Here is a 26,464-nt window from a genome sequence, read left to right on the forward strand (position 1 = left end):
GTGACTTATGGCCTCGTAGTGCGCGTACGCATGGGTGTGTGGGGACCGAGCCGGTGCAGCTGTCCTGAATGGCAGTCACAACGCAACCGATACACGGTGCACGTGTTCACGTAGAGGAGAGAAAGTGAAAGAGAGAGAGAGGAAAAAAAAAAAAAAAAAAGAGTGCCATCTTTTCTCCCTCTTCATCTGAATGCACATACGACTGATGACACAATGCAGAAATATGGGGCTTACTGGACTAGGCTCAGCGTGCAAAAAACACTCAAGAGTTCAAACTGATGAGTGGGGCCACAAATCCAAGGCAATCACTATAACAACCACGGTGATATCAACAAACATCAACCTGAACAGAGTCTCATCACCGTTTTGGTCAGCAAGGCAACGAGCTCTCATCCAACACACCACCAAGAGACAAAGACATTAAAGAAAACCAGAAGAGCAACTGTTCCAGCGAGAAGGAACAAAAGTGGCCACAGCCATCTGAGAACATTGTTGTTAGGAAAAGTCAAGTGGTGTTGAACAGCTGTGGTTAGCACTCAGAGAGAATGAGAAGGGCCCGCTGTGTTCTGGAGGAGGCAGCGCAGTGTGCAGTCCAATCTACGCTCACATTTTGTCTCTGCTAATCCACGAGCAGGACTGTGAATACTTATGAGCAGCTGCTGTTTCTGTCCCGCACAGCAAAAAATCCCAAAAAAACCATGTCTGAAACAGACGAGAGCAGGGACGAACACACGGGAGAACTTTTTTTAAAGTGAGCAGCCATTGCATCATTAAAGCTAGCGTGCCAGTCTCTATAATTAGATCTCGCCAGCTTTCGCTGGAGCGACTTCCTTGGCTCTGGTTAGCGTCTTTTCTCCGGAACTCCTCGCCTTGGGCCCAAATTTTAGCCTTCATTATTCTTTCCAGTTGTCCAATAAAGCCCCCCCCCCAAAAAAAATAAATAAAAAATCAGAAATGATGTAAAAGTTTGCTTTGTTTTTTTTTCTGCACATTATTTTGCATGTTTTAATACTTGAATTGCAAACTCTGCATGGTTCACATCACCGGCCGCTGACTATTATTAAAGTGTATCTTGACTTGTAGGCTCTTTTTTGGTTGCAGCCATTAGTATCAGTTTGTGTCAGTATAGTAGAAAAAATAAAGCTGCACAGGCTTGAAACCTAAGAGAGGTATCAATCACAGTTGATACGTCATCCATTTTTCCTGTCAAGGGTTCTGCCGAACAGCAACCTTAGCAAATTTCATTTCATGCCTTTCATACTGGCCATGTTTGCTTACTATTTGCTTATCTTTCAAGTTTCTGGAGCAGAATGCATCAACTTATCAACTTGATGAATATGATCATTTACACTTGCCAAAACACTGCTGCTCAAAATGTTTGGGGTCGCTTAGAAATGTCTTTATTTTTGAAGCACACTTCCCCCCTTTTCTATTTTAACTGATGATAAATTTTCCAAATTACAATCAGTGATTGATGGCGCCATTAATTATGAGTCATTCATTATTTTTATTGGAGTATATTCGTAGGTGTAAAGCCCCGTGTTCCACTGAAACAAATTTAAGTACCTACTGCAGCTTTCGGATGTTAAAAGGCCGATTCATCGTTTCACTAGTGTGTATGCACAGCTGAAAACTGTTCTGCTGATTACACAAGGAATACATTTGGCTACCTGAGTGTCTGGATCATTAGCCTTTATGGGTTCGATTATAGTTTCAAATTGACCTGAAAAAAGGAGCTTTCTTCTCAAATTTGTCAGAGTATTTTTGCTCTAAAAGAAAGGATACTTCTTTATTGAGGAAATTGTCACAAATAAAAGACAAAATTACGATTTTATATGATGGTGTGTACCACTCAGTCCATAGATGAGCACAAACTGGCCCTAACCAGAATAGAAAGAAGTAGGAGGCCACAGTGCAATTCTGAGCAAAAGGACAAGTGCATTAGAGAAAAAGACACCTCACAGGTCCTTAATTGGCGTTTTTATGAAAGGTTACACCAAAACAGCAGTTTTAACGTCAACAGTGGAGAGGAGACTCCAAGATGCTGCGCTTCCAGAAAAGATTTTGAAGAGAAAAAAAACGCACATGTCTTCCACTGGCTGTTTTCCCTCCTCAGACTAATTTTCACCTTTTGTTCACCTCAGATATGAGGCTTTTCCCCTTCTTTGTGAATCTTTCACAGAAGGCAAGCATCCTGGAGTCACCTTGCAGATACCATTTAAAGTGCCAGTTTGGAACCTGCGAGGCGTATGTTTCTCAGACTTCAGTCGCTGGTGTATTTTTTTTGTCTTGCTTAGTTATAATTAAAGCCAGACTGTGCTGTTCTATAGAGAGAATAATTCACTGCTGAATAAAATATGCAGCACACTTTTTATGTCTTTGAGCAATAACACGCTGATGAAATTCATAAGAAATATTTATTTTTTGCCATTTTGAGACTATGATCGAATCTTTGAAGGCTCTGGACACTCAAATAGCTAAATTAGAATAAGCTCTGAGAATTTTAAAAACACAGACTTGCTTTAGGTAACACACGGGAGTGATGTTTCCAAAAAAGGTGCACTGAACGCCTGTGTAGATATTCCTTGATTCATTTATGATCCGTGACTGATTAACAATTGATAATTACAACATTTTCAATTAATTTAACGTTGATGTGAGAGTTATTATTATTTTATGTTTCTTTACATTTCATATTTAATTAACATCAATAAAATGATCACAACGGTAGTGCGCTTTGCAGCAGTGGTATTCGTTACACACTCAGATAAGTTGTTAGGGCAACCACTCACATGGCAGCAACCTAGGGCATTTAGACATGCAGGAATGGTCAAGATGACCTGCTGATGTTCAAACTGACCATCGGACAGGTGATTTGAATGTGGCATGGTTGCTGATGCAAGATGGGCTGTCTGAGTATTTCAGAAACTGTTGATCTACTCTGATTTTCCTACATAACAATCTCTAGGGTTTACAGAGAACAGTCTGAAAGATAGAAAACGTTTAGTAAGCGGTGGTTCTCTGAGTGAAAATGACTTGTTGATGTCAGAGGAGAATGGTTAAACTGAATTGAGTTCACACCAAGGCGGCAGTAACCACTTGTTACAACCCAGGTAGGCAGAAAAGCATCTCTGAATTCACAACATGACCAACTTTGAAGCTTAGGGGCTCTGGCAGCAGAAGACCACACTCCGTGCCACAGAAACAGATGTTACAATCCAAAATAAAGCTTGACTATATAAGACTGGAAAAAGCCTGGTCTGAAGATTCTTGATTTCTGATGCAAAAATTCAGAATTTGGTGTAAACAAGATGAAAACATGGGTTCATCCTATCTTGTCTCAACAGTTTAGGCTGCTGGGAGATATTTTTTTTGGGCACATTTCGAGCCGTTTAACACTTTAGTAACAATTGAGCATCATTTAAACACCACGATCTACTTGAGTATTGTTTCTGACCATGAAAAGACAATGTCTCCCCCCTCTGATGGCTGCTTCCAGGAAGATAAGACACCATATCCCAAGCAGCAATCGTCTCAAACTGGTTTGTCTGTAAAATGGCCTTCACAGTCACCTGATCTCAATCCTGTAGAGAACCTTTGGGATGTGTTGGAATGGGAGGTTCACATCATGGATGTGCAGCCAGTAAATCAGGAGCAACAGTGTGAGGCTATCATTTCAATATAGACAAAAATCTCAGAGGAAGTACATTGTTGAATCTGTACCACAGAGAATTAAGGCAGTTCTGACCCCAGCGTTGCACATCGGACAGTTTATTTCTCACCGTCTTGTATTTTGTTCGTCTAAATCACCAAGAACTTGGCTTTGTAAGAATATGAACGTCACTCAGTTGGTGAAACATTTTGGTCAAAATCAACCTCATAGTGGTGAAAAGAGAAAATACAAAAAGTTCTTCATCATCATCATCATCATCTCTGGGCACCGCTAAAGTCTGTTTAAAATATAACAATAATTTATCCATCTGATTTTGCTGAGTGTACAGGAGACAGAACAGAGGTAATAAACCAGGAGCTGCATCACCAGCATGGCTACTAACTCTTATTTTGACAAGCTTTGATAAAATGTCTAAAAGTGTGAGGTTTTTGGGGAAAGTTTAGCAATAATGTAGTGCAATGCATATAATTTGAAACATCAAAAAGGCTTCGAATGTCGCTTATTCAATGTCGTTCTTGTTCTATACACAGATCTCGACATGTGAAGTCTCCAGTCTCGGCCAGATAAAGTAACACTGCCAGTTAGACATGACTAATGGCCACTGGGGAGACACGGAGTAGTGAGCTCTTTGTTTTGGGTTTCTGTTCGTGTGCGCGCACGTGTGTGTGTGAGAGAGGAAGCTGGGTGTACGCACTGCTACGCTCGGAGTCCCGGAGAGAATGAAGCATGAATTTATCTTCAGTCTTCACAACACTTTAAAGGGTGATACTGTGGAGACTGTGCCAGTGACACAAACAAGGTCATCTGATGGCTTCCTTGAATACAGCCTTGCTTTTGTGTGACTCAGGACTGGTGTGAGTAAAGTGCTGATCCCTGCGGGGCCACTGTTTTCTTATTTTCACTGAGGATTCACTCCAAGGGCAGGCTTGAGATGCTTGGCTTGAGATGCTTGGCTATAGCAATATGTCCATGGGGATCTGTTTTACTGAAAACATTACCTACAGCTTACTGTGTTAAATATTACAACTTTACTCAGCACAATATTTGCTCGAGTGGGTGAAACCACACAGCTTTACACCCTTACTGAGGCTGCAAACTAATTTGATATTTAAACTGAGAAAACACAGCACAACTGTGACATTTGCCATCAAATATATGACTGGGAGCTTCAGGTGAAGAGTGGTATTATGCCCTGCTCTTCATCATGGATTTGGGCCATGCACTAGGCATCCAGTTGAAAATCTGTGTGTCACAAAATTCACCCTTACAAGGAAGTGCCAGTCATGTCTGTGGAATCTGATTTTGCTGAGTGTACAGGAAGAAGCAGAAGGAAAGTGCGGATAACTCACTTGGAAACGGAAACGGCAAGACAGTGGAGTCAGAAAAACAAATTAAATCTGCATCAGTAAGAAACGGAGACCATAAACCATGTGAACAATTGCTGAGGAAGGTGGTGAGTCATGAAGATAGGGAATTGTTAAAGATGAAACCTGCTTCCAGAAACATTTGAATTGTGCATAACACCAGATGACTCATTACGACAGCTCAGCTTCCACCCCCTAAAAAAAAAAAAAAAAAGAAGCCCAATTTAAAAAAAATCTCCTTACTGAGACAGAAACGGGAGGCACAGGAGTCGAGGCTCAAGGATAGAGCAAAAAGCGCAAAAAAAAACAAAAAACAAAACATAATAAGGTTGGGTTCATTAGCATGCGACTACACAAAGCTGACATCAGTCATAGCAACAGAATGAAACCTCCACCGGCTCCCTTTTCAGGTCCACTTGGCTCATCAGTCCATAGCAGCTGCAGCATTGCTCATCCTCATGGTGGACAGAGACAAATGCTGACTGATTACCGCAGATTGCCTTCGTCAATAGCAGCCACACAAACCTTGCTGTAAGCGCAGGGGACAAAATGTCACAACAAAACTGTTTTTAACGCATGCACTGCAGCTCTAAACCTTCCTGAAAACAGCTGAATATGAGAACTCAAATGTCTCAAATCAAACTTTTACGTAGGTTTAATCTGCCAGCTGCCGAGTACGAAGTCAGTGTGATGTCCGATTGTGAGAACAGAGCAGGAAAATGTGTGGTGAATTTAAAGCAAGCTAGCGGGCATCATCCGTCCTGCCTACTACCTCTACCTAAGAGTTCCCTCACCCACACCAAAGGGAGTATTTTCAGTGTTAAGAATGCATCGAAGTGGACCGTTTCCTGCTGTGTGCTGCATCTGAGTGACCGCTTCAGTCAATGTCCCAGCTTTACTGTCCTGGCTTTGTCTCCTGAGTTTATTTGAGAAAATATCTCAAGTTTAAAACCAGGAACACATTTTCTTCGGACTCTTGGTTTGTTGACACGTGACACATATTCCAGCCAAAAGATGCATATGTAAATAAGCTTGTACTGTGCAAAAGTCTTGAGACTCCTCATTTCTTTACATGTTACTAGGAAAACGGTTAATAGGCGCGACGATTTATCGAAACATGTGCAAACACAAACTTAAATACATAATAAAAGGCAAACTTTAAGTAGTTTTCAGGAATAGTTCTCCAGGCTTCTTGAAGGACATTCAAAGCTCTTCTTTGGATGTTGGCTGTCGTTTGTTCTGTTCTCTGTCAAAATGCTTTGATAATGATGAGGTTGAAACTCTGGGGAGGCCACTTCTTCATATAAGCTTTCACTGCATTGACAGGGTGTTTGGGATAATTTTCATAGTGAAAAATAAAGCTGTTGCCAATGAGATGCTTTCTAGATGGTACTGAATTGTGGCTCAAACTCTGATCGTAGCTTTTTGCATTCCTAGATCTCCAACATAGCTCATCAGTCACCAGAACCACCGGCTGAAATGCAGCCCAAAACCACGACAGAGCCTCGATTGTCTTTTACAGGCTGTAGGCACTCGCTGTTGTACCTCTCTCCTACATACCTCAGCTTTTTCTCCGCGTTTCTCTTAGTTAAGAGTAACTTCTTGACAGCCATCCTTCTATTGATTCCATATCTGATGAGGCTTCAGTGAACAGCAGATGAACCAGCTGGAGGGCCAGATGAATCTCTCAGGTCCCATGTCTTTGCTGGATTTTGCCTTATGTCTTAAGAACATGACTTTCAAATACTGTTAATCTGCTGTAGATAATATTTTTAGACCTTCCATGTCCTCTTTTGTCCTCCACTTGTCCAGTTTCCAAGTTCTCGGCCAATAGTTCTCTGCGAATCACCTTTTTGGTGCAAAAATACTATTTTATGTCAAACTGTGTTATCTTTTTTTATATTTTTTGTGGATTCAACTAAAGAAATGGAGAAAAAAATTATATAAAAATTTTCCAACAAGCTGCTGGAAAAAAAGTGCCTAAAGACACAATTTAAAATTCTTTGCCAAGTCGTCTGTTATGCGTAGACACAACAGTGGTTCATCCCTTTAGTTCGGTGTGTTTATGAAGGAATAACTCATAGGTCAGCATTAAGTGGCTTAACTAAAAATATTCCTCTGAAAACAGTCAGGTACAAAGACTGCAGAAAGGCTGAATATGTCAAAGAAAATCTTTGAACGACTTTCAGAAATCCTGGAGAAGTATTGCTCAAGACCGCTTTAAACTTTACAAGAAAATCTGGCTCCTTGGAAACAAAATATAAAGCAATGAGGGGTAGCAAGACTTTTACACAGAAATGTATTTTATTTTAAATTGAAAAAAGAAAAAAAAAAAAAAAAGTCGAGTCTTCTGGCTGTTTTTCCATGTTCCATGTTAATGGCTTCCGGTAGAGCTAGACCCTAACCTTATGTTTGTTTGTCAACCCACTACAAGAAACTGTAGCTCTTTGCTGGGCGTCTTCCGCTGCTCTTTCCTGCTGAACTGTCAGATAAAGGCAAAAAAGCACCCCTAGTACAAACAGAGATAACAAATCTTAAACACACATACATCAAAAACACTGTCAAACACAAAAATCCAGTACTTTTTCCAACACTGTTTCCTTGTCAGTCCTGCTTACTTGAGAAAAGACTCCAGTTAACACACATTAATGAACAGATAACGCTCTTTTTCCAAGTTCCCTTTATTCTGAGCCCCTTCTGAAGTTTCAATGCTTTGAGGGCAATGCTTGCCTTTACATTATTTGCATTTTTCCTTGTACTTGTCTAGACTTTAATCCAAATGAAAGCTTGTGAAATATTGAAAAAAAGGAACTTTGCAGGTTTGTCTTTTGTCAGTCGTCACAGAAATCAGTAATTGAAACAACATGCAGAGCAGGTAGTCCCAAGACTTGTCTTCATGACTACAGTCCTACAATAAACCCATAATATTTACCTTGGACCGTTCTTGTTATTTTTATTAAAGTTCCTATAATTGCGCTCCAACATTATGGTATCTGCAAAGGCAATCAAAAGGAAATGAGCCTGATCAGATACAGCAACAACACACAGGACAGAAGGAGGTAAACTGCCTGTTTGGTAAGCTCGACACAACAAGAGAGAGTCAAACCAAATCAGAAGAAGATGTTCTCAAAGCTGAAATAAGACAAAGAACAGAGCATAACAAAGTTGCACACAAAAAGAAAATGAAGGTTTTGTTAACACCTCTGGCAGTGAACATGATCTACACGGAGTCGGCTGTTTATTATCGTGAGACTCAGAGCGAAGTCTTCTTTCTCAGTTTACAAAGGAAAAACATGTGTTCAGTTTTGTCTGCATTTCTTCTGGGAAAGTGGTTGTGACCGACAGAAACTGGAATACTATTATGCTTCTCGGGGCTCGAAGCCTCGTACTTGTCGGCACATGTAGTTAGACTGTCCTCAGCTCCTTTTCTGCTCTGTTTAATCCATCTGGAATGAGATGAGATCCACTTCACTTTCTAGTGCGTCTCACTTGAAAGCGAAGCAAGCTCATGTGCTGCCTGAAGATTAACCATCACTGCTACTCTGAGGGAAGATTAGTTCTGAGTTTGACCTTAGCTGAAGCATGGCTGTAAGACTCGTGAGGAGTATCCAGCAGGCATGAGGGACCATTAGCATGTTAATACGATGACCTCGCAGCTGAGTGCATGTGAACCTCTGGTTCTAGTTTGACACCAAAGGTCCTTTAGGGCTGTAGTGTGATGGAGAGCCACAGCCCAATTCTCTGAATTCAATTTGCACAGTCTCACTACCACCTGTCAGAGAACAAGTGAGAAGCAGAGGGGAGGACAGGGTGAAAGGAGAGGCATGTGACGGGACAGTGAGAAAAACAGCCGCAGACTGAAGCAGACAGACAGACAGACAGACAGAAGAACGCCATGAAGGAAAATTCCCACCAGTAATCGAACGAAGAGACTGGCAGAGCAAGTGTGGGACAAAAGCAACTCTTTGCCGCAGGAGGTTGAGAATTATTCATCCGCTGAGAAGCCATTGAAAAGGAGAGAGAGGGAACAAGAGAAGGGATGAAAGGAGTGAGAGAGAGGTGAACTCAAGAGTAGCAGAGAGAAAATGACAGGAAGAAAAAAAAAAAAAAAAAAAAAAAGATCAGGGCGAACGGGAATGAGCTCAGCTAGACTCAACATTTTGAGTCAATGTGAGGAACTTAACTGGCCTAACCGAGCAATGCGGCAGTCTTCAATTCCAGTGAATAAGAGCTGAGGACAACGTAGAGGTCTTCAGATGTTGCAGCACAAAATAAAAAAATATGCACACAAAAGCACATTAGGATCTGAAAATATGGTGGCCTGGTTAATATAAAGCCTGGGCTTTTGCTGAAACCACCACACACACACACACACACACACACACACACACACACACACACACACACACACACACACACACACACACACACACACACACACACACACACACACACACACACACACACACACACACCTACCTCTGTTAAAAGCCTCAGGCACAGGTTGATACCTCTATCAAACTCTCAGTCCTCCTCCTCCCTCTCAGCAGTGAAAAACAGTCTCAAAAGAACTAAATTACACATCACACAACAGTTTCCTGATGCTAATGCGACCCTACAAACCCCTCGGCGGAAACGGCAGACACGTCCAACCCACTCAGCGTGGATGTCATTGCAACTCAAATTCATCATACGCAAAGAAGACATATTGAAAAAGAAAGTAACCTTTGATGTTTAACACAATTTTCTTCCCATGTTCCAACAAGGTTTCAAAACACTTACTTTGCCAGAAGCCATTAGTAATTATTAGTGGCGCTTTGTGCCACAAGAGGCACTGTGGGTGCTAAAAAACACCAACCGCAATATGACGATTTGAAAAGTGGTGAGAAAAAAAAACCTAAAAAGATAGAAAGCAAGAGGCAGAGAAGGGAGCACACTGGCTTTTAAGTTGGTTTCCATCTTTTATGAGGTTCTTTTCCAGCAGCGATAACTTCAGCTTCCACAAGTTGGCAAAGTGTGTAGCTGTTTTTAAATCACAGGATTCACCATCGTCCACTTCTAATTAGACCATCCTAATCATCCAATTCACAAATGACCTTGGCTAATTTTGCAGATTAAACACAGTCTTAAGGTTTTTTTTATTATTATTATTAATCCTTTATTTATCCAGGTAAAAATGTCATTGAGATTAAAAATCTCATTTACAAGAGAGAGTATTTTTGGAGAGTATAAGGTTTACACAAAAGAAAAGTTGTATAAAATGTAGTGCTGTGTCATCTGATACCAAGGGCCAGTATTGCCAGTACATATACTTTGAAATTATAGAGGCAGCTTATGCAGGGAAAGCAGTGTGTACTCATGATTAATCATCATCAGTTTATAAATTCTTAATGACCACAAGACACTGTGAGGAGGACAGCACCGTGCTGTCCTCCTCACAGTAAGAAGGTCCTGGATTCAAATCCACCAGCCTGGGTCCTTCGGTGTTTGTCCCGAAGCCTGTGCACGGTCTCCCACAGTGCACGTTAGGTTAACTGGTGATCCTAAATTGGGTGTGACTGTGAGTGTGAATGGTTCTCGGTCTCAGTGTGACCCCGAATTGGACGAGGTGAAGGAAACTGATAGACAGAGGTGTGGATTTAGGAAAAATGAGACATTTCTTCATGAGGTGACAACAGCTGCTGGTGGCAAAACTTATTCAGATCACCAGCTAGACTCTCGAGGGTTTAATTACATTGTAAATAGTGGCGATACCAGGCTGTGACTGACGATACACCTGAAACTGAAGCAAGGTTGAAAGGGCCTTAAATCTGTGTTCTTTCTGATGCCCAGCAGGGGGCGACTCCCCTGGTTGCAAAGCGACGTTGAGCTGAATAAAAGTAAATGGAAAAACCATCCTCGGCTCCCAGGATCTGTGACCTCAGTAAACACCCTCCTAATGCAGCTATGGCCTCAATAACTTAAGTTTTTTAAAAAAAAATAATAAATCGTGTTAATTACAGAAATACAGTCCCCACTAAATTCAAAAAGAAGGGAAAAGTAGGGTATACTTTACAGTGTGACTGCAGTGTCCCTTGCTTCCACTCATTGCATAAACACTGAGAAGGCATCCTCCAAAATATTTAGCTCAAGGTTATTTTTTTCCTTTAGTCCATTCAACTAAAAACAGCACACATTTGGGTATAAAAAGATTCCCTGCTGCTTAAATTGCACATCAAAATTTCACAATGTTATAGGAGTGCAATGGCTAATAAATGAAGCTCTCTTTTAATAAGAGTTTTTTTATTATTTCATAAAGTCATAAAACATGTACTAGAGTTGAGAAATTATATATTAGGGAGATATGGCAGTACCTTCAAGCTTCTAGATTTCTGTACTTTACCACAGGCTGTCACACACTCGTACATTATCACCTTCAAAAATAGGCCACCTGTAATTTTGGAAGTCATGCAGAGGCATTTCTGCAGTTTTCCGAGCTTATATCAGGGACCAAGTAAATGTCTTAGATACTTTGATAAGATACCCTGTGAGAATCTTTGAAGAAAACTTAACCCAAGGGTACTTGCATCCAAGAAGCAACACCGCTATCTAACAAGGGCACCCTTCACTGAAAGAGCAAACAGATAAATAAGGAGACTCACAGGGACGATAGGAGAAGAGAGAGGCTGAGGGTAAGATGTATGAGCAGAGGAGGAAGATAAATAAAATGTCTAGTGCTGCTTCAAAGGGAATGGGGAGATACAGAAGATGAAGAAGAAAAATCTGCGTTCCATGTTACATGTAGGGAAAGAGACAGATTGCCAGAATGATCAATTAGACACACTTTTGATCCTCTAATTATTAGAGGATCAAAAGTGTGCTCGATGCCAAACGAAGGATGGTGGGGAGGGAATCTGGGAGGGGGAGGGCAGTCTGAGAAAAGGTAGGACTTCAGGGATGGAGATTCGCGAAGAGGAAACCAAATAGATTTGAAAACTCGCTGACAACTAAAGCCCACGAACAGCCCAGATCCCGCTTTGAAGTGTCACCGCCCATTACACGATTAATTTGTTTGTCCGACAGTCTGGTTGAGCTCGCTCTGCATGTGACCACACATACACAGATGCAATTGAAAAGTCCAGCTGTCTAGACTTGAAGGGAAATTGGTTTGGGAAAACAGGCTGGACGCTGGAGTCCCGCGTTCAATCGGTTTCATTTCCCATTACAGGGGGATTGTCGAGAGGGAAGGCAAGTAACCATGTCGTGTCTTTGGACTTAAATGAATTCTTCCACTTGCCTTCCTGTTCAGTCTGTCTGAGCCAATTATGACCAAAGACAGACTTTCTGTTTAATGCATGATCTCTGTGAGAGGTGTCACATAAAAGACAGTTCTTCATTGCCATTGTGCCCTTTCATGTTGTTAAGTAGCCCCTTTAGCGAGAGACAGACCAGGCAACTGTGCCAAACGTGCAGTTCAATCACTGTTCAAGCTGCGACTCCTTTAAGGTTCAAATTTGTATCCACCTGCTGAAGTCTTTTAACCCAAAACAATGACCCAGATAGAGGATAACAGACTGGAGTCAATGATCAACCAGACCATACATACCAGTGTTCCCATGGCAGAAACTACACCGTGCTTCTATGTTTGCAGAAAAGCCTGCACTGGCACGCAGCAGCGTGTTTTCAATCACAAAACAACACCACTGCAAAACCACTCTTCTTTTTTTTTTTTTCTTGTCTTGCACATAAAAAACCTTTCCAAGACTTTTGTTGCCGAGTCTTAGACACAAATCAAATAAGAGCCATTCCTTCGAACAATGTTAGACAAATTATTTTGCTGCGTGCATACTTCTCCACAAATCATATTATGCAATTAATGCTGCTTTGTCACGAGCCTGCCAAGAGGAAGACAAATCAATAAAAAGCTGTTCCAAGTCTGTGCGTGAACACTTATACTCACATAACTGGGCCATCCAACTATTTCAAATATCTTGTGTCTTCTTTGCTCAACTGCACAGCTGATAAAAATGAACTACTCCAAGTCAATGGCTCTCTCGGGACATTGTGGAAGAATCAGCGGCCAGATGCCTACTAGACTGAAATCCAGCAAACATGTGCATCAACACTCAGGGATCCTCCTCACTTTATGCCCCTGCCTTAGAGGCAGAGAGGGAGGGACGGAGAAAGGGAAAATGGCATTTTATTGCATTTCTATCTCTATAGCACAAGCACCCCCACCCACTCCTCCCCACACAGCAGTTTATAACAATGGTGCACCTCCTCTACGCTGGACTGCCTTCTCAGTCTGTTAGCCAACAAACTACCCACATCAGCCATTTTCATGCAGTCAGATAGGTGACTGCTCACTGCACTTCACACCCACTAAAGCCCATTGTTTGACTCCTCCAGTAGGTCACCGGCCCCCAGAGAGGCATGCACAAACACACAGGAGCAAGACAACACCACAAACACACGCAATCAAACCCACATTTTCCCTTCTCTTTGTTCTCTGTTATACAGAAATTAACAGAGACAAGATGCTGAAATATACATAATTCTGCACCATCCTGTTGTCAGACAATATGAGAATCACTCGTAACACCACATGACTGATCAGCTATCACCGCCCCCTTTCTTCTGCTTCATGCAAACACAAAATGTACATCCTGTTCAAAGTCCAAACTTTCCTGCAGCTCGTCCCCAGAGTCTGAAATGTTTCCTTCATCAACACAGATCCGAGTTCCAGGCAACTTCACACTGATTTCTGACTTGGTTCTGGTGACTGATTAGCTCCCCACTGGAGAACCAGGGACCAGGGGTGAGTGAAACCAGAGCTGCCGGTCCCACTAAGGGTCCCCATGTGTTGCTATAAGGTCACAGGGTCAACAGTCTGTGTGATGACCATCAGCTGGATGTCACTAGGTCCTTTTAAATGCTACACGTTTGACTCAGTGCGTCATTACGCCCGCTGCAGTCAGTTTTAAAGCTTCCACATGCCAGCTCAGATTACTTTTCTTTAACTTTTTATTTATTTATTTAAATGTTGTAAATGAGGTGGACTCTGAATAATGACACTCAAGGACTTTCAAAAGAGGAATGACTGTACAACTTAATCAAACCCGTGTAACTGTTTGAGAGTTAGTGGCAATGAGTCGGAGGTCGGAGAACGAGAAAAATCCACACTGAATATAAAAGGCGTGAAAGCAGTGAGGACTCTGAATAACGTTTTCTCCGGTGCCAAGCACCCACTTTTAAACACGATGTTGCAATAAGTCTAGATCATGATGTACGATGTCAGAATATCTCAGCTACGCAGTCGGCAGCATAAATACCACAATGTATCTGCCACACAAACGCGCAGAGTCCGGGGCGCAACGTTACACCTCATATGCGCTTCCAAGGAGTCCGTGGCCAGCGTCCAGAGCTGCAGCGCTCCCGGATCACAACGAGACATATAGACGCCAAGCCAGCGAGTGAGAGACGCACAGACACACACACAGACAGCTGGAAATACCCACAGCAATATTATTACAGCCGCTTATTATGGAGCTAAGCGCACGGAGAAGAAACGCGCAGAGCAGGTTGGGAGTACTTACCTAAAAGACAGGCAGAAGTGTGCTGTGACAGCGGTCCAAACTTTGGGATGAACTCTGTGGAGAATTGTGCTCAATACAACACGCGTCCACCGAATAATCCAAACTGACCTCCGAGAGCAGCAGCTGAGTTTAGTGAACGACCTCCACCAAAACTCAGAAAACAGCGCAATACTCCGTACGGGCTGCGCGCACCGGCTGATTTCACACCCCCAGGCTGACTTTCACTTGAGAGGAATATTTTTCAGCCTGTGGTTAATGGAGGGGGGATAATAAGATAAAGGAGGGAAAACACGCAAAGTATCTCTGCTTCTCGGACCTTCTCTGATTCTGCGTCCTCTCTCAGCCGCTCCTCCACAGTCCGGGCTCAGCAGCCGGGCCAGCAGGCGCCACCAGGTGCTCATTTACATAACTGCACCGGCTGTGTCCAATCACAGCCGCGAGCAAGGTGTCTGATTAAATATTCCAGCAGGCAACTCGACCAATCAGCGCCTCCCGTGGGAGGGCGCTGTGGCCTCAACGACGCTGTAAAATGAAATCCAAAGTGAAGTCTTCGGGGCCAGTGGGAGTTTCAGCGTTACAGCAACACAGAGATCTGGGGGATATTAGCTTACCCACGATACAGCTGCACGCAAGACAGTTTCACCTTGTTAACCCTTTGCTTGTCAGAACAGGCCTTCCTGCTGCTATGAAACTGATTTTGTTTTAAAGAAAATAAACTTGTAAACTCTTTAAATAATCTGTTCTTCCTCTTCACAGATGGTCAGGCCCATTTAATGTAGACCCAGGACTCTGCCTCAGTATTTACCTCTCTATTACAGAGTATTGGTGGTGTAACTGTATACCATTACTGGCTCTGGGCTATAATGACTCAGATTGAAGGGTTTGCAGTAAAACACAGCACTGAACTTGAATCAGGACATTTGTTGATGTGGGACCTTGAGGCAAAGCAGGAGGGAAGAGTGAATTCATGTCTGAAAAAGGGCCACATGTGTGCCCGTTTATGCTTAATAACGTCAAAAAACTGAACAAGTCCGACTCAGAGAGGCTGAAACAAAGGTTGTAAAGCAGCTACAGTATGTGCTGGTACTTGCCCAAGAGTGAGAGCAGGGAAACTTTAGCTGGTGCTCAATCAGCAGGCACAGACAATAAAGGTCATTTAACAGACTCCAAGCTCCACCTTGGATAAACAGATAAAGGGAACATGGATTCTCTGCTGTCTAATGTTCCCTTGCACTTGTAGTTTAAACTTGCAAATGAGCTTTTAGTCTTGAAGAAGCTGTAAAGGCTGCGTAGATTCATACCATACAGTAAAAAAAAACAACAAAACTCAAATACTCAAAACACACAGAGAGAACATCTCTCCAAGCTAAAATAATAATAATAATAAAAAATAAGCGTAAAACAGCAGTTCCTCAATCAGCCAGTTGAAGCTGGGTAAATATTGGACCCTTTTATATTGATCTGGTACCAAGTAACGACATTACCGATACTTTTAACATATAAATGCAGCTTATATATTATGAGATGAATCATCATCGATTTGAAATTCTGAACACATTTTGAAGACAACTGTGATTTTTATTTTCCACAATAATTAGTTAATACAACAAAACACACCTCTCAGCTTTTTGTGTATTTTGAAACTTGGTTTATAGGAGAGCTGTACATGTTAATGTGCCTGTCTGTAAAGCACTTTGGGTCAGCTTCTGTTGTTCAAAGTGTAGAGACTGTAGAGACTGCACAGTAAGTAGGAGAAAGTTTTTAAAAAAATGTACAAAAAGTGCGGTATATTTGTGCTTAAAAAGGCTATATTTATAGGCTATCAATAAAATAGACCTGAGAGTCAACACAAAAAGGTTCAGACATTTGTCACAGAACATGTTTGAGGTATAGTTTTTCATAAAAAAAATAAATAAAATTATTGGGCTCCATTTTGAACTTACAGAATAGAAACCAAGTATTGAACTTTATGTGCTAGTATCGATCCGATGTCGCTATCGATGCTATCAATATTTGGATTCATATGCATCTCTACTGTACATTAGTCGCATGCTGATTGGTTGACAAGTCTGGTGGAAGTGACAGCGGAGTTGACCAGGAATGGGAGAAGCGTGAAAAAATAAACATTAAACATCTTCTCTGGGAGCTATTAGCACATGTTTTTGATACTGCCCCCATCTGACAGTAGCCGCTCTCTGCAGGTGCTAGCATTGCTGAACCATAATTTCTCAGTCTTTAAATCTGACGTCATTAGCCGTTCCCAGGTCCAAACTCTGCTTTAGGTCCCAAAGTCAAACGAACACTGTGGCATCACTGAGAGTTACAAACTGTCTAAATTCTTTCAGCTGTTCAGCTCACAGCACGACAACACAACAGCAGAGACAGCACAGACGTTAAGGCGGCGAGGCGTGATTGCGGGTGCCGCTCAGGTGCGTCCGCCTCCTCTGCAGCGGCACTGCAGACCACACCCCTCCACACACATTAACCAGGTAAAATACATATTTAGGCAGAATTTTGCAAATATCTTTTTTTTTTTTTTTTTAGCAGCATAGTGCTTTTTTCCAATTGTTTTTTAAAAGGCAGGTCAAGGCTCCAAAAACCCAAAGGAGATACAAGGGTGGCAGCTCACAACAGTTTTTGTTTGCTACATGGATCATTTTAGTTCAGCTGGGTGTCTTTCCTTTTGTTATATTTCTTTAAGAGTTCAAAATGTGTTAATTACATAAATAAAATGTAATTTTCTCTGTAGCACTTCATGGATTTCATAAGCAACACACCTTAGTTGTTCACACAAAGCATAAAGGTAAAAAACAATATATACAGTGTTATCTTCATTTTAGATGGCAAAAAGTATTTGCGGCTCCCAGTGTTTTCTTTTGCGTGGAAACCGGGTCCAAATGGCTCTTTGGGTGTTAAAGGTTGCTGACCCCTGGGATAGACTCTCATGTTAAAATGGCGAATGCTACAGCCAGGATGAACATGTTCACAGCCCAGTACCAAAAGTTTTTTATTCTCTCTGGATAATCTCCCTTTAGTTTTATTTTATAAATCAACCACTTTGATGTTATTAAAGGTTCAGATCAGAGGCTTGGCAACTGTGGATTACTTTTTAATCTTTTACCTGTATGTGGTAGCTTCTGCTAAGCTAAATCTTTGCTAATTTGTAGTGGTGCTGCAATTATCTGACAAATAAAATGGCTTGCTGTGCAGTTAATTGTACCGACAGCCTGTAAAAGAAGTTCGTGCTTCTGTCTGGGTGAGGGGAAATTCTGCTATTTTATTATCCTGGTACTTAGTCATAATTAGCAGGTATAGTATGTGTGTCTGTACAGCTTGATAAACAAGCTCGTTAGTGTTAGCTTGTAATTTAACAGTCCACGCTTTTGTTCCAGTAATAATAGTAAGAAGAAGAAAAAGAAGTACCGTCATCATCCCTCCTGGCTTAAAAAACCACAATACTTACAGCCAATTTTACAAATGAGCAAACTGAACTCTTTCTAGCTCCATGATGTGAATTTCCTATTTCATCACATCCCAAAGGGTCTCTGTTGGCCTGAGATCTAGTGATTGTAGATTGTGATGTTTAAATGAAATGAACCAAAGTGGAAGCCAAGAATGTTTTTCATTTTTTCTATGTTGTTCAATTTTGATGACCTTCTGCAACTTGAAGCCTCGGTTTCCTGTTTGTAGGTAGGTTACAGGAGTGGGACAGAGTGTGGTCTTCTTCTGCTGCTGTAGCCCTTCTGCTTCAAACTGTTGTGTATTCAGAGATGTTCTTCTGCAATAGCTTGGCTGTAACCAGCTGTTGCCTTCCTACAAGCTACTTCCCTTTCTCCTCTGACCTTTAGCGTCAACAAGTCATTTTCGCCCACAGAATTGCTGCTGAATGGTTGTTTTCTCTTTTTCAGACAATTCTCTGTAAACTAGAGATGTTTGTGTGGGAAGATCCTGGTAGATCATCAGGTTCTGAAATACTACCAGCCTGTCTGGCCCCAAAAAACTATAATACATGTAAAGTCACTCAAATCGCCTTTCTTCCCCATTCTGTTGCTCGGTTTGAACTTTAACGAGTCATCTTGACCACCTGACTGATGGATTAGTTGCACTAACAAGCAGGTGTACCTAATGAAGTGGTCAGTGAGTGTATATATGATTAGATGCAGGGATTAAGATACAAATAAATGACATGAGCCTAACGTGTATGCTCACAGCCGTAAATACTTTCTAATTTCTCACTCGGCTTTCTGAACATTGCTTAATCTTGAACTTTCCTGTCTCTGCTTCATTCGTGCCACCTTTACCACCCCGTCTACCCCTCCATCCTTCCCCCTTCACCCTCACCTCCTCCCTCTCTGCTTCTGCCTCAGACTTTAGACCGGCTTTCATCTGGCCTCATTCTCTCTGCATATCATTAACATTCTCTCATCGCTTTTCAATTGAAAGCTAAAACCAAACTAAGACTCTCCTCATTCTCTGTGTTTAACGTTGAAACTTTCCACTCGCAGTTCTGTAAAGACATATCGCTAATCTTCTAAGCAGTGGTTTCTCTAAGCACAGCCACTTTATAGACTTTGTTTTTCAGTAAAGTTAAGCAAATCAAAAGGCTGGTATACTTAATCTGAAATTAAAGGGACGACAGAGGGATCACTGCGTGTATTTCTGTGCTGTTTTGCTAACCGAGTTGTAGATATTACCCGGCTGAAGAGTGCAGCAACTCCCAGCTCGCTCCCCAGAGCTGTTCACATTTCTTTTCAACCCTTTCTGTTGTGCACATCGTCCAACTGCCTCTGCTTTGTTCGTCGTCCAGGCAACTGCAAATCCCCTGGCAGAAATTATGACCTTTTTCAGCATTATTTCCTTTCTGCCCCGTGCCGCCTCTCGTTGACTCTTTTCGTGTCTCACTTCTTCTTTCACTGCTCCTTTTTATATATTTTTTCGTTCCCTCACTTATGCTCACTTCTTCCAAAGAGTTTTAGTTTGTTGTTACTAAAACGCCTCCCCCTTTCCCCCTTCCCCCCTTCGCTACTTGCTGTGAGTGAAAAGCAGTAGAGCATAAAAAGCAGGTCTGATCCTGTGAGGAATTCTCTTAGTAAGGGAGAGAGATGAACGAGGGAGGGGGGGGAAGAAAGGGAACAGGAGTTTGAGCTGTATCACAGTTATGAGTCAGCAAGGACAAGAAAGCGCTTCGTGCTAAAGATAAAGAAAGTGGAAAAGAATGAGTTACTCAAAACATCAGTGGTCTGTCAAGCAGAAGAAAGGGTTTTCAGGTGAAAGAAAGCTGTGTTCAAAGTTAAAAGTCTTCACTTTTTTACGAAAGGTGATTGCATTCAGTAGAAAATTACCATTTTCACCCAAAGCTTCTATTCAGCAGCAGTGACAGATGATCTATTGCCCGTCATTGTAAATATGCAGCTTGAATTTATCACCTCTCTGACATCACTTTGGTCCAAAAAACACAAACATCTGAATTAGAAATGGAAGCATTCAATTCAGAGGCATTTCATGGGAGAACACACACACACACTAACTCACAAACACACTCACTCGGGCAGCCTGTCCACCCCCTGTTGTGGTCTGACAGCTGTGCAGTGCTGCAGGATTCAGACAACACAGATCAGTTGCAGAATGCGAAGCTTGCAGTATGTTGGGAACCAGCGCTGAACCACATACCAAACATTCTACCCCCTCAAACATCTCCACCAGTGTGTTTTTCACTGGGAATATTCAAAACCGATAAATGTCTCCAATTTACAAGGGTCAACAAATCCTCCAGGAAGTTAATTTTACAACAGCATACCTCCTTTCTTCACATGCATACGTGACCACAGGCCTTTGTTTGGTTTGAACACACGTGTGTGGATGTGTGAGAGTGTGCACGCACCCCTACTTTCCCTTGATGTCTGCTTAGTGTGTCTTATCTGTGCTCAGTCAGTATCGGTGTCGCAGGCCTGCGGCAGGTTGTGTTTGATTGGCCCCTGAAGAGGATCTGCGAGCGTTGGAGGTCACGGGGTTAGCGTGCGCTCCAGGGGGAGGTTCCCGGGCGAAGGGTAAAGGTGGGCGTTGCATGTCCCAAAGCTCTCTTCTTAGGTGTCTGGTAATGGTGTAATGGAGGTTCCACAGAGATCTCATTTGTTCATTGTTGATTTCCTGCTTTCAGAATCAAGGTTGTTAATGTATTTTGTTAACGTGGCAACTTTACAGTCATGTTCTGAGCTCTAGGAGGGTGTAGCTAACACAGCGGTGCTTTTGGCTAAACGCATGTTAATATGCATTAGTTACAATTCCTAATTAGCGCAAAGCGCAGAGCTGAAGCTGAAGGGAAAATCATAATCTCACATGATTCGGGTCTCATTGTTATGGTGATAATTCATTCAAAATCACAAATGTCAACATAATGGTGGCACAGAAGGAAAGGTCATGGGGTCACCAAAGTGAGTTAGGGGTCTTTAATGGAATTTCATGGCAATCCATCCAATTTTCAGGCTGGTCCTTGAACGCACGCTGCTAGAATGACTAAAACCGTATCATTACATCGTCAGATACACCTACAGCTTTTAATCCTTTCTTTCACGCTTGAATTTTCCGTCTTCCTTTTTGAAGAATTCGACTCGCGCTTCTGAAAGAGAAACGCAGCTTACACATTTTTTTAAAAGTGCTTTTCACAGGTTCATTTCATGGCTTGCAGCAGTTTCTCTCAAAGACATGCGAGAATCTGCCGGATAAATCCGACCCTGCCTGAGGTGTCCCTGTGATCACGCAGCTGGATGTGTGTGAAATGCGATGAACTCGGTGTTGTCGGGGGAATGAGGGGAGAGAGAGAGAGGTGAGGCAGGATTGGGTTTGGAGGAGTTGGCATTGTCAAGTGTCGGATCAGGCATGTTCCAGATGACCCCTCATGCGGTCAGAGCCTCTGGAGATCCTCTCAGCTGTAGCCGTGCACTTGTGCCTCCTCTTCCTCATATCTGGAGGCGGTAGAGGTGGAGGGAGGGGGTGCAGACGCTTTTTTGGTGTCATGTTTCCTCCTCTTTAGAAAGCCCCTGCTATTCATCTGTACACACATGCACATACATCTGACAGTGTGGAGGGCTGCAGCCTCTGCTATGGCATTTGGGAGGCTCTTCCACAACTGTTGCCCTCTGTTCAGAGTGCCACCACAGCTCCTGTATTATTTTACTTCCCTTTTCCTCCCTCCTCTCCTCACCTGTCTGGGCCAGCTGAGCCTGAATGCCTCCTTTTCTTCTCCAGTCTCTTTGTGCTGCTTTCAATAACATTTCGGGAGTTGTTTATCCATGTGAGAGTCGTCTTTGTCTGCCCTCCACCCTACTGTCATTACCAATTACATGTTTAGCCCATCCACACCCCTTGTCTGTTGCTCAGACAGCAGTTTAACTTGACTGATCACCGCCTCAAAACATCAGTGCCATGTTCTCAGAGCCTTTATGAAGAGACATATAATTACAGCTATCCTTTAATTATTTTAATCAATATTCAAATTGGCCAAAGCCCCAGGGAGAAACAAAGCTCAGCTAAATCACTGCAGTCATTCTGAACACCAAGTTTGATGATCTGCCTTCCCCGTCTCCACGCCTGGATCTCAAAATTTCCCGCCCTGTTTTAAATCAGGCAGGCTGTTGCTGGCTGCTTCCAGTGAGAGTGACTGTTGTGGCTGACTGGAAGGCCCCAGAGACGGGGATGACGGGGAGGAGGTGAGGGGGGAGGACTCGGAGGGGTGCGAATGAGTGACATTGCAATGCAGTGAGAGGTGGCGCTAAAAATACCTATTGACACATGGGCTCCGACTCACAAACAGGGTCAGAGACAAACACGCCAGCCAGTAACCAAAGAGGTGTCATTCATGCATCACCGGGCAGAAACACTCATACGTACACATTAAACCACAAACTCACACACTGAATAATTAAACCGATAATGCTGCTGCCACTACTTACAGTAAAACTGGACTATTCCACAATGAATCACTCCGAGTTTGCACTGGCAGCGTTTTGTATTTTGGAGCGCTCTGAATCAAACAGAGAGCAGCCTCTTTCCACACTCGAGCACAGGTCCTCAGAACAAACAAACCCAGCTGCCATATTGTGACCCTCTACAGGAGGAAGATGGGAAAGCTGCTCTGTACACAGCGTGTTGAAGGCTTGCTGTGGCAAATATTGTTTTTGAGTTTACCCCACGCTGACATGCTGCTGGGACAGTTTGCAGAGCGTTCATCACCTGAAGAAAAGAAACGCTTGCAGCTTGATTTCTTCTCTGTGTGCAGTTAACAGAGACCTTACTGTACAACATGTTTTATGTGGTGTGAGTTCCTCTACAGCAGTTGTGTAGATTTTTTGTGAGTTCATCCACAAGGACATAAGGGGAAATTGACAAATGGATGTCAGATAGTCAATTTTACACATTTTCTGAGGCCTTGGTGTGTGTGTCATTGGGGGAAGATGCACTCAGGTCATTTTTTAACTTCATAAAAATCACCAGTAAAATAATCCTGTTATAAAGTTTATAGAGTTTATTGGCAAGTACCAAGTAAAAGTACTCATCCTGCAGACTAACAGCCCCTGTTGTTGTTACAGGGAGACTGATTTCACCCTCTTTCTATTCTGATGGTTGGTTTAGGAGATAAAATCTGAGTTTGTAAGATGACTAATGGGAGCTGGAAAGACAAATTTGTAGTTATGTCTTGTATCATTTATTCATTTTTCATATCTAAGATTGTGCTTTTGATAGATTGGATAATTTTACCTCTCTGGGCTCTGAGCAGCTACTCCAAATGCAGAGACGTTCAACCAAAGACTCTCTGCAAAGTCAACAAGAAGTCACTTTGAAATCCATTGTGTTGCAAGATGGTGCTTCATGTCGCTTCATGTCTTACAGACTCGGTTAAAGTCAGAAAATGTGGGAAAGCACAAAGAATGATATTTTGTAGGATAAACTGGGCACATCTACATCAAAGATACTAAAATTGACCGTGCAGACAGCGCTGGAGTGTGTGTACTTCACACAGTTGTTGGTTATGGCAATAGGAGGCGATGATAGGGGAAGCGGCGGAGGACATCCAATCTTCAGTGTTAAGGTCTCGCCACCCCCCACAGCGCTGCTGCAGCACCAGGATGCCGACTGGGGGACAACTGCCAGAGCTGTAAATCAGTGTGTGTGATAGAAAATGAGAAAGCATATATGTGTGTGTGTGTGTGTTACTACCAGTGTGGTTTCTGTATGTGAGAGAATAGTGTCGCTCTCTGATTTGTTACACAACTTCACTGAAAAGCGTAGGAAAAGGAAATTGCCTGTTGCAGGGAAAACCCCAGGAAAAAGGTAGTTCTGATCTTTTCACACTCTGATAACGCTCACAGACAGGAAATGTGTTTATAAAGGACATAACACCCACGTAATTGTGTCCTGACTATTTCTGAAGACAGTAAAGCTGAACACGGCTGGAATATCATATCGCCTGTAGACAGGCAGCTCGGTGCACCTGACTATTAACCGTAGCAAAAGGCTCTTGATGTTAATGCTGGCTTTGATAGCCCTCTAGTGACCGCAGAGGTGTACCTGCCAGCTGAGATAAAGAACTGTAATTCACCATAATGAGACTCTTTGCAGTTTGGTTGTTTCTACAGAGCCAAGTGTGGCATTTTTTTTCCCCGTCTTCAACGCTAACACACTTGTGGTTCTTGTTGCTTTTTCATCATGCAAAGCTTTTTACAACTCCCCGTCCGCCCTCTATCTCACCTGTATGCGTGTATGTGTGTCTACACAGCCCAGGGGAGAGTATAAAACCAGACTAATGAATTTTTCTGCTCTGCTTATGCTCTAGCTCTCACGCGCAGCCATTTCATTATTCCCCGGTCTCGCCCAAATGTTAGCCTGGGTCACACGGAGAGCACGAGTGGGGCAAATAAGTTGAGCAGAGAGGGGGAGAAGAATCCCCACAACAACCTGATCACGTCATGAGAAAGCTTTCCACACCAGAAAAAAAAAAACAGGAAGAAAGATCAAATTCAAACCACATGGGCATGATTGGCGTGACTGATGTTGGCAGCAAACACATTCAGCACAGCAGAATTTAATTAACACTTTTGAAATTTATGGCGACATGCACCAGTAAATCTGGGGTCTTTGTCTGGCTGTAATTACTGCCATACAGGTTTGAGGGCCACAACATAGTTAGAGCTCTGACTGGGGAAATTAAGGAGCTGCAAATCGGAAACAATTCCAGATGATTCCTCTACTTCCCCCCTCTGAGTTTATCTAGTCAGCAAATAGCTTCTCTTAGCACCATACAAGTTGGCACCGATTCGAAATTATGCTGAAATGAGGGGATTTCCACCCACTTCCAACCAGTAAATAATGATTATGGCACTTCTCGGCGGTGATTATCATTGTACTGTCTCAGCTTGCTCGTGAATGGTGCCCATTGGGTCATGATAAACATAATGAGATAATAGCTGCAGCCAGATTTACTCCGTCAGGAGGATTGGATGGGCGTCGAGAGTGATTTTGATTTGACAAACACTGTCAGTCCCACAAGGATGGTGACGAACGGCGCTCAAGCAGAGCATAAATCTCAAGGAAAGGTTTGAGATTTTTATCAGATGACTATGGATATCATTTTTTTAGGAGCTGGCACGGATGATAATCTGTTCAACATCCTTCACAGATAATAGAAGCAGTTTTGCTGTGGTCAACGCGTGGAGCTGCAGCGTTTTTTCCACGCAAACATATCCCGCTTTATTAAACGTTGTCATGTAAGACACACAGTGGAGTGAAATTGAAAAATGGATGTACTTTGATAAACAAACAGCATTATGATGAAAGCAGCATCTTTTCACCACACTGCTGATCCTGTTCCTCGCTCTCGAGGGACCAGACCATACTCATAAAAATACTCATACTTCTTTTTTTGTTTTTATAATGAAATGTGTGATTTATTCCAGTAAAGCAAATGGTTATACTTTGACGATAACAGAAAGCAGTGCAACTATCTATTTTCCCACCTCCTACGCAGGTTAATGCAACACTGGAGTCTATCCAATCATGCACAAACCAAAACACATCTCATCCTCACTGACCCTGGAGAACAAGTTATTACCAACGTGGGCTCTTCAGATTTGCAGAACTTTATTTAAAATTCTACTCTGGGCCAGAGAGTTCTCAAAAATCTAAAATGTGTATGGATAATATGGAAAATAATGCCAATACACACATTTTGCATTTTCCTGCAGAAGATATAAACGATATACACTCAACAGCCACTTCATTTGTCATTTGTAATTAATCGATATTTGGATTACATCATTAATGCAAATACCAAATCAACCAATCACATGGCAGTAACTCCATGCATTCAGGCACGTAGACATGGTCAAGACGAACTGCTCAAGTTCAGACTTGCCAACACAATCGGGAAGAAATGTGATTTAAGGGACTTTGAATGCATCACGGTAGTTTATGACAGTTGAGCTGGTCTCTGAACACACAACACACGAAATCTTGAAACGGATGGCCTGCAGCAGCAGAAGACCACACAGGGTCCCACCGAGGCAAAAATTCACACAAAATTTCCCATCTTCTGTTGTCAACAACACTGGACAACAGAAGAATGGAAGAATGTTGCCTTTTCCAATGAGTTTCCATTGTCTGCTGTAACATTTGGATAGTAGGATCTGCAGAATCTGGCATAAACAACATGAAAGCATGGGCCATTCAAACCTTGTATCAATAGTGCAGCCTGCTGCTGGTGTAATCCTGTGGGTAGGGTGACCAGATGACTCTCTTTATGTTGGGACTACACAGCATCTTTATTCTTTATTCCCACATCTTGAGAGAAAGTCCCACAC

The 26,464-nt window shown here is 42.5% G+C and overlaps 1 protein-coding gene across 5 annotated transcripts in view; it reads right to left on the reverse strand.

The window, feature by feature from the left end:
* ddr1 (discoidin domain receptor tyrosine kinase 1) overlaps positions 1 to 14,980 on the reverse strand; it is a 56,088-nt gene extending 41,108 nt beyond the window's left edge. For 4 of the 5 annotated variants that reach the window (XM_086311359.1, XM_086311360.1, XM_086311356.1 and 1 more), the window contains exon 1: positions 12,977 to 13,118. In XM_086311359.1, the coding sequence (XP_086167485.1) occupies positions 12,977 to 12,978 (2 nt within the window). In that variant the 5' untranslated portion in view covers positions 12,979 to 13,118. Of the gene's footprint in view, positions 1 to 12,976; positions 13,119 to 14,612 lie in introns of those variants that run through there. The other variant, XM_086311357.1, reaches the window with a different exon arrangement.
* Between the last annotated feature and the right edge of the window lie 11,484 nt (positions 14,981 to 26,464).

This window comes from Aulonocara sp. 'chitande type north' Nkhata Bay, linkage group LG11 (genome assembly GCF_057382095.1).
Source record: "Aulonocara sp. 'chitande type north' Nkhata Bay isolate Kocher_YH1m ecotype deep benthic linkage group LG11, A_spYH_male_GT1.1, whole genome shotgun sequence".
Taxonomy (NCBI): Eukaryota; Metazoa; Chordata; class Actinopteri; order Cichliformes; family Cichlidae; genus Aulonocara; species Aulonocara sp. 'chitande type north' Nkhata Bay.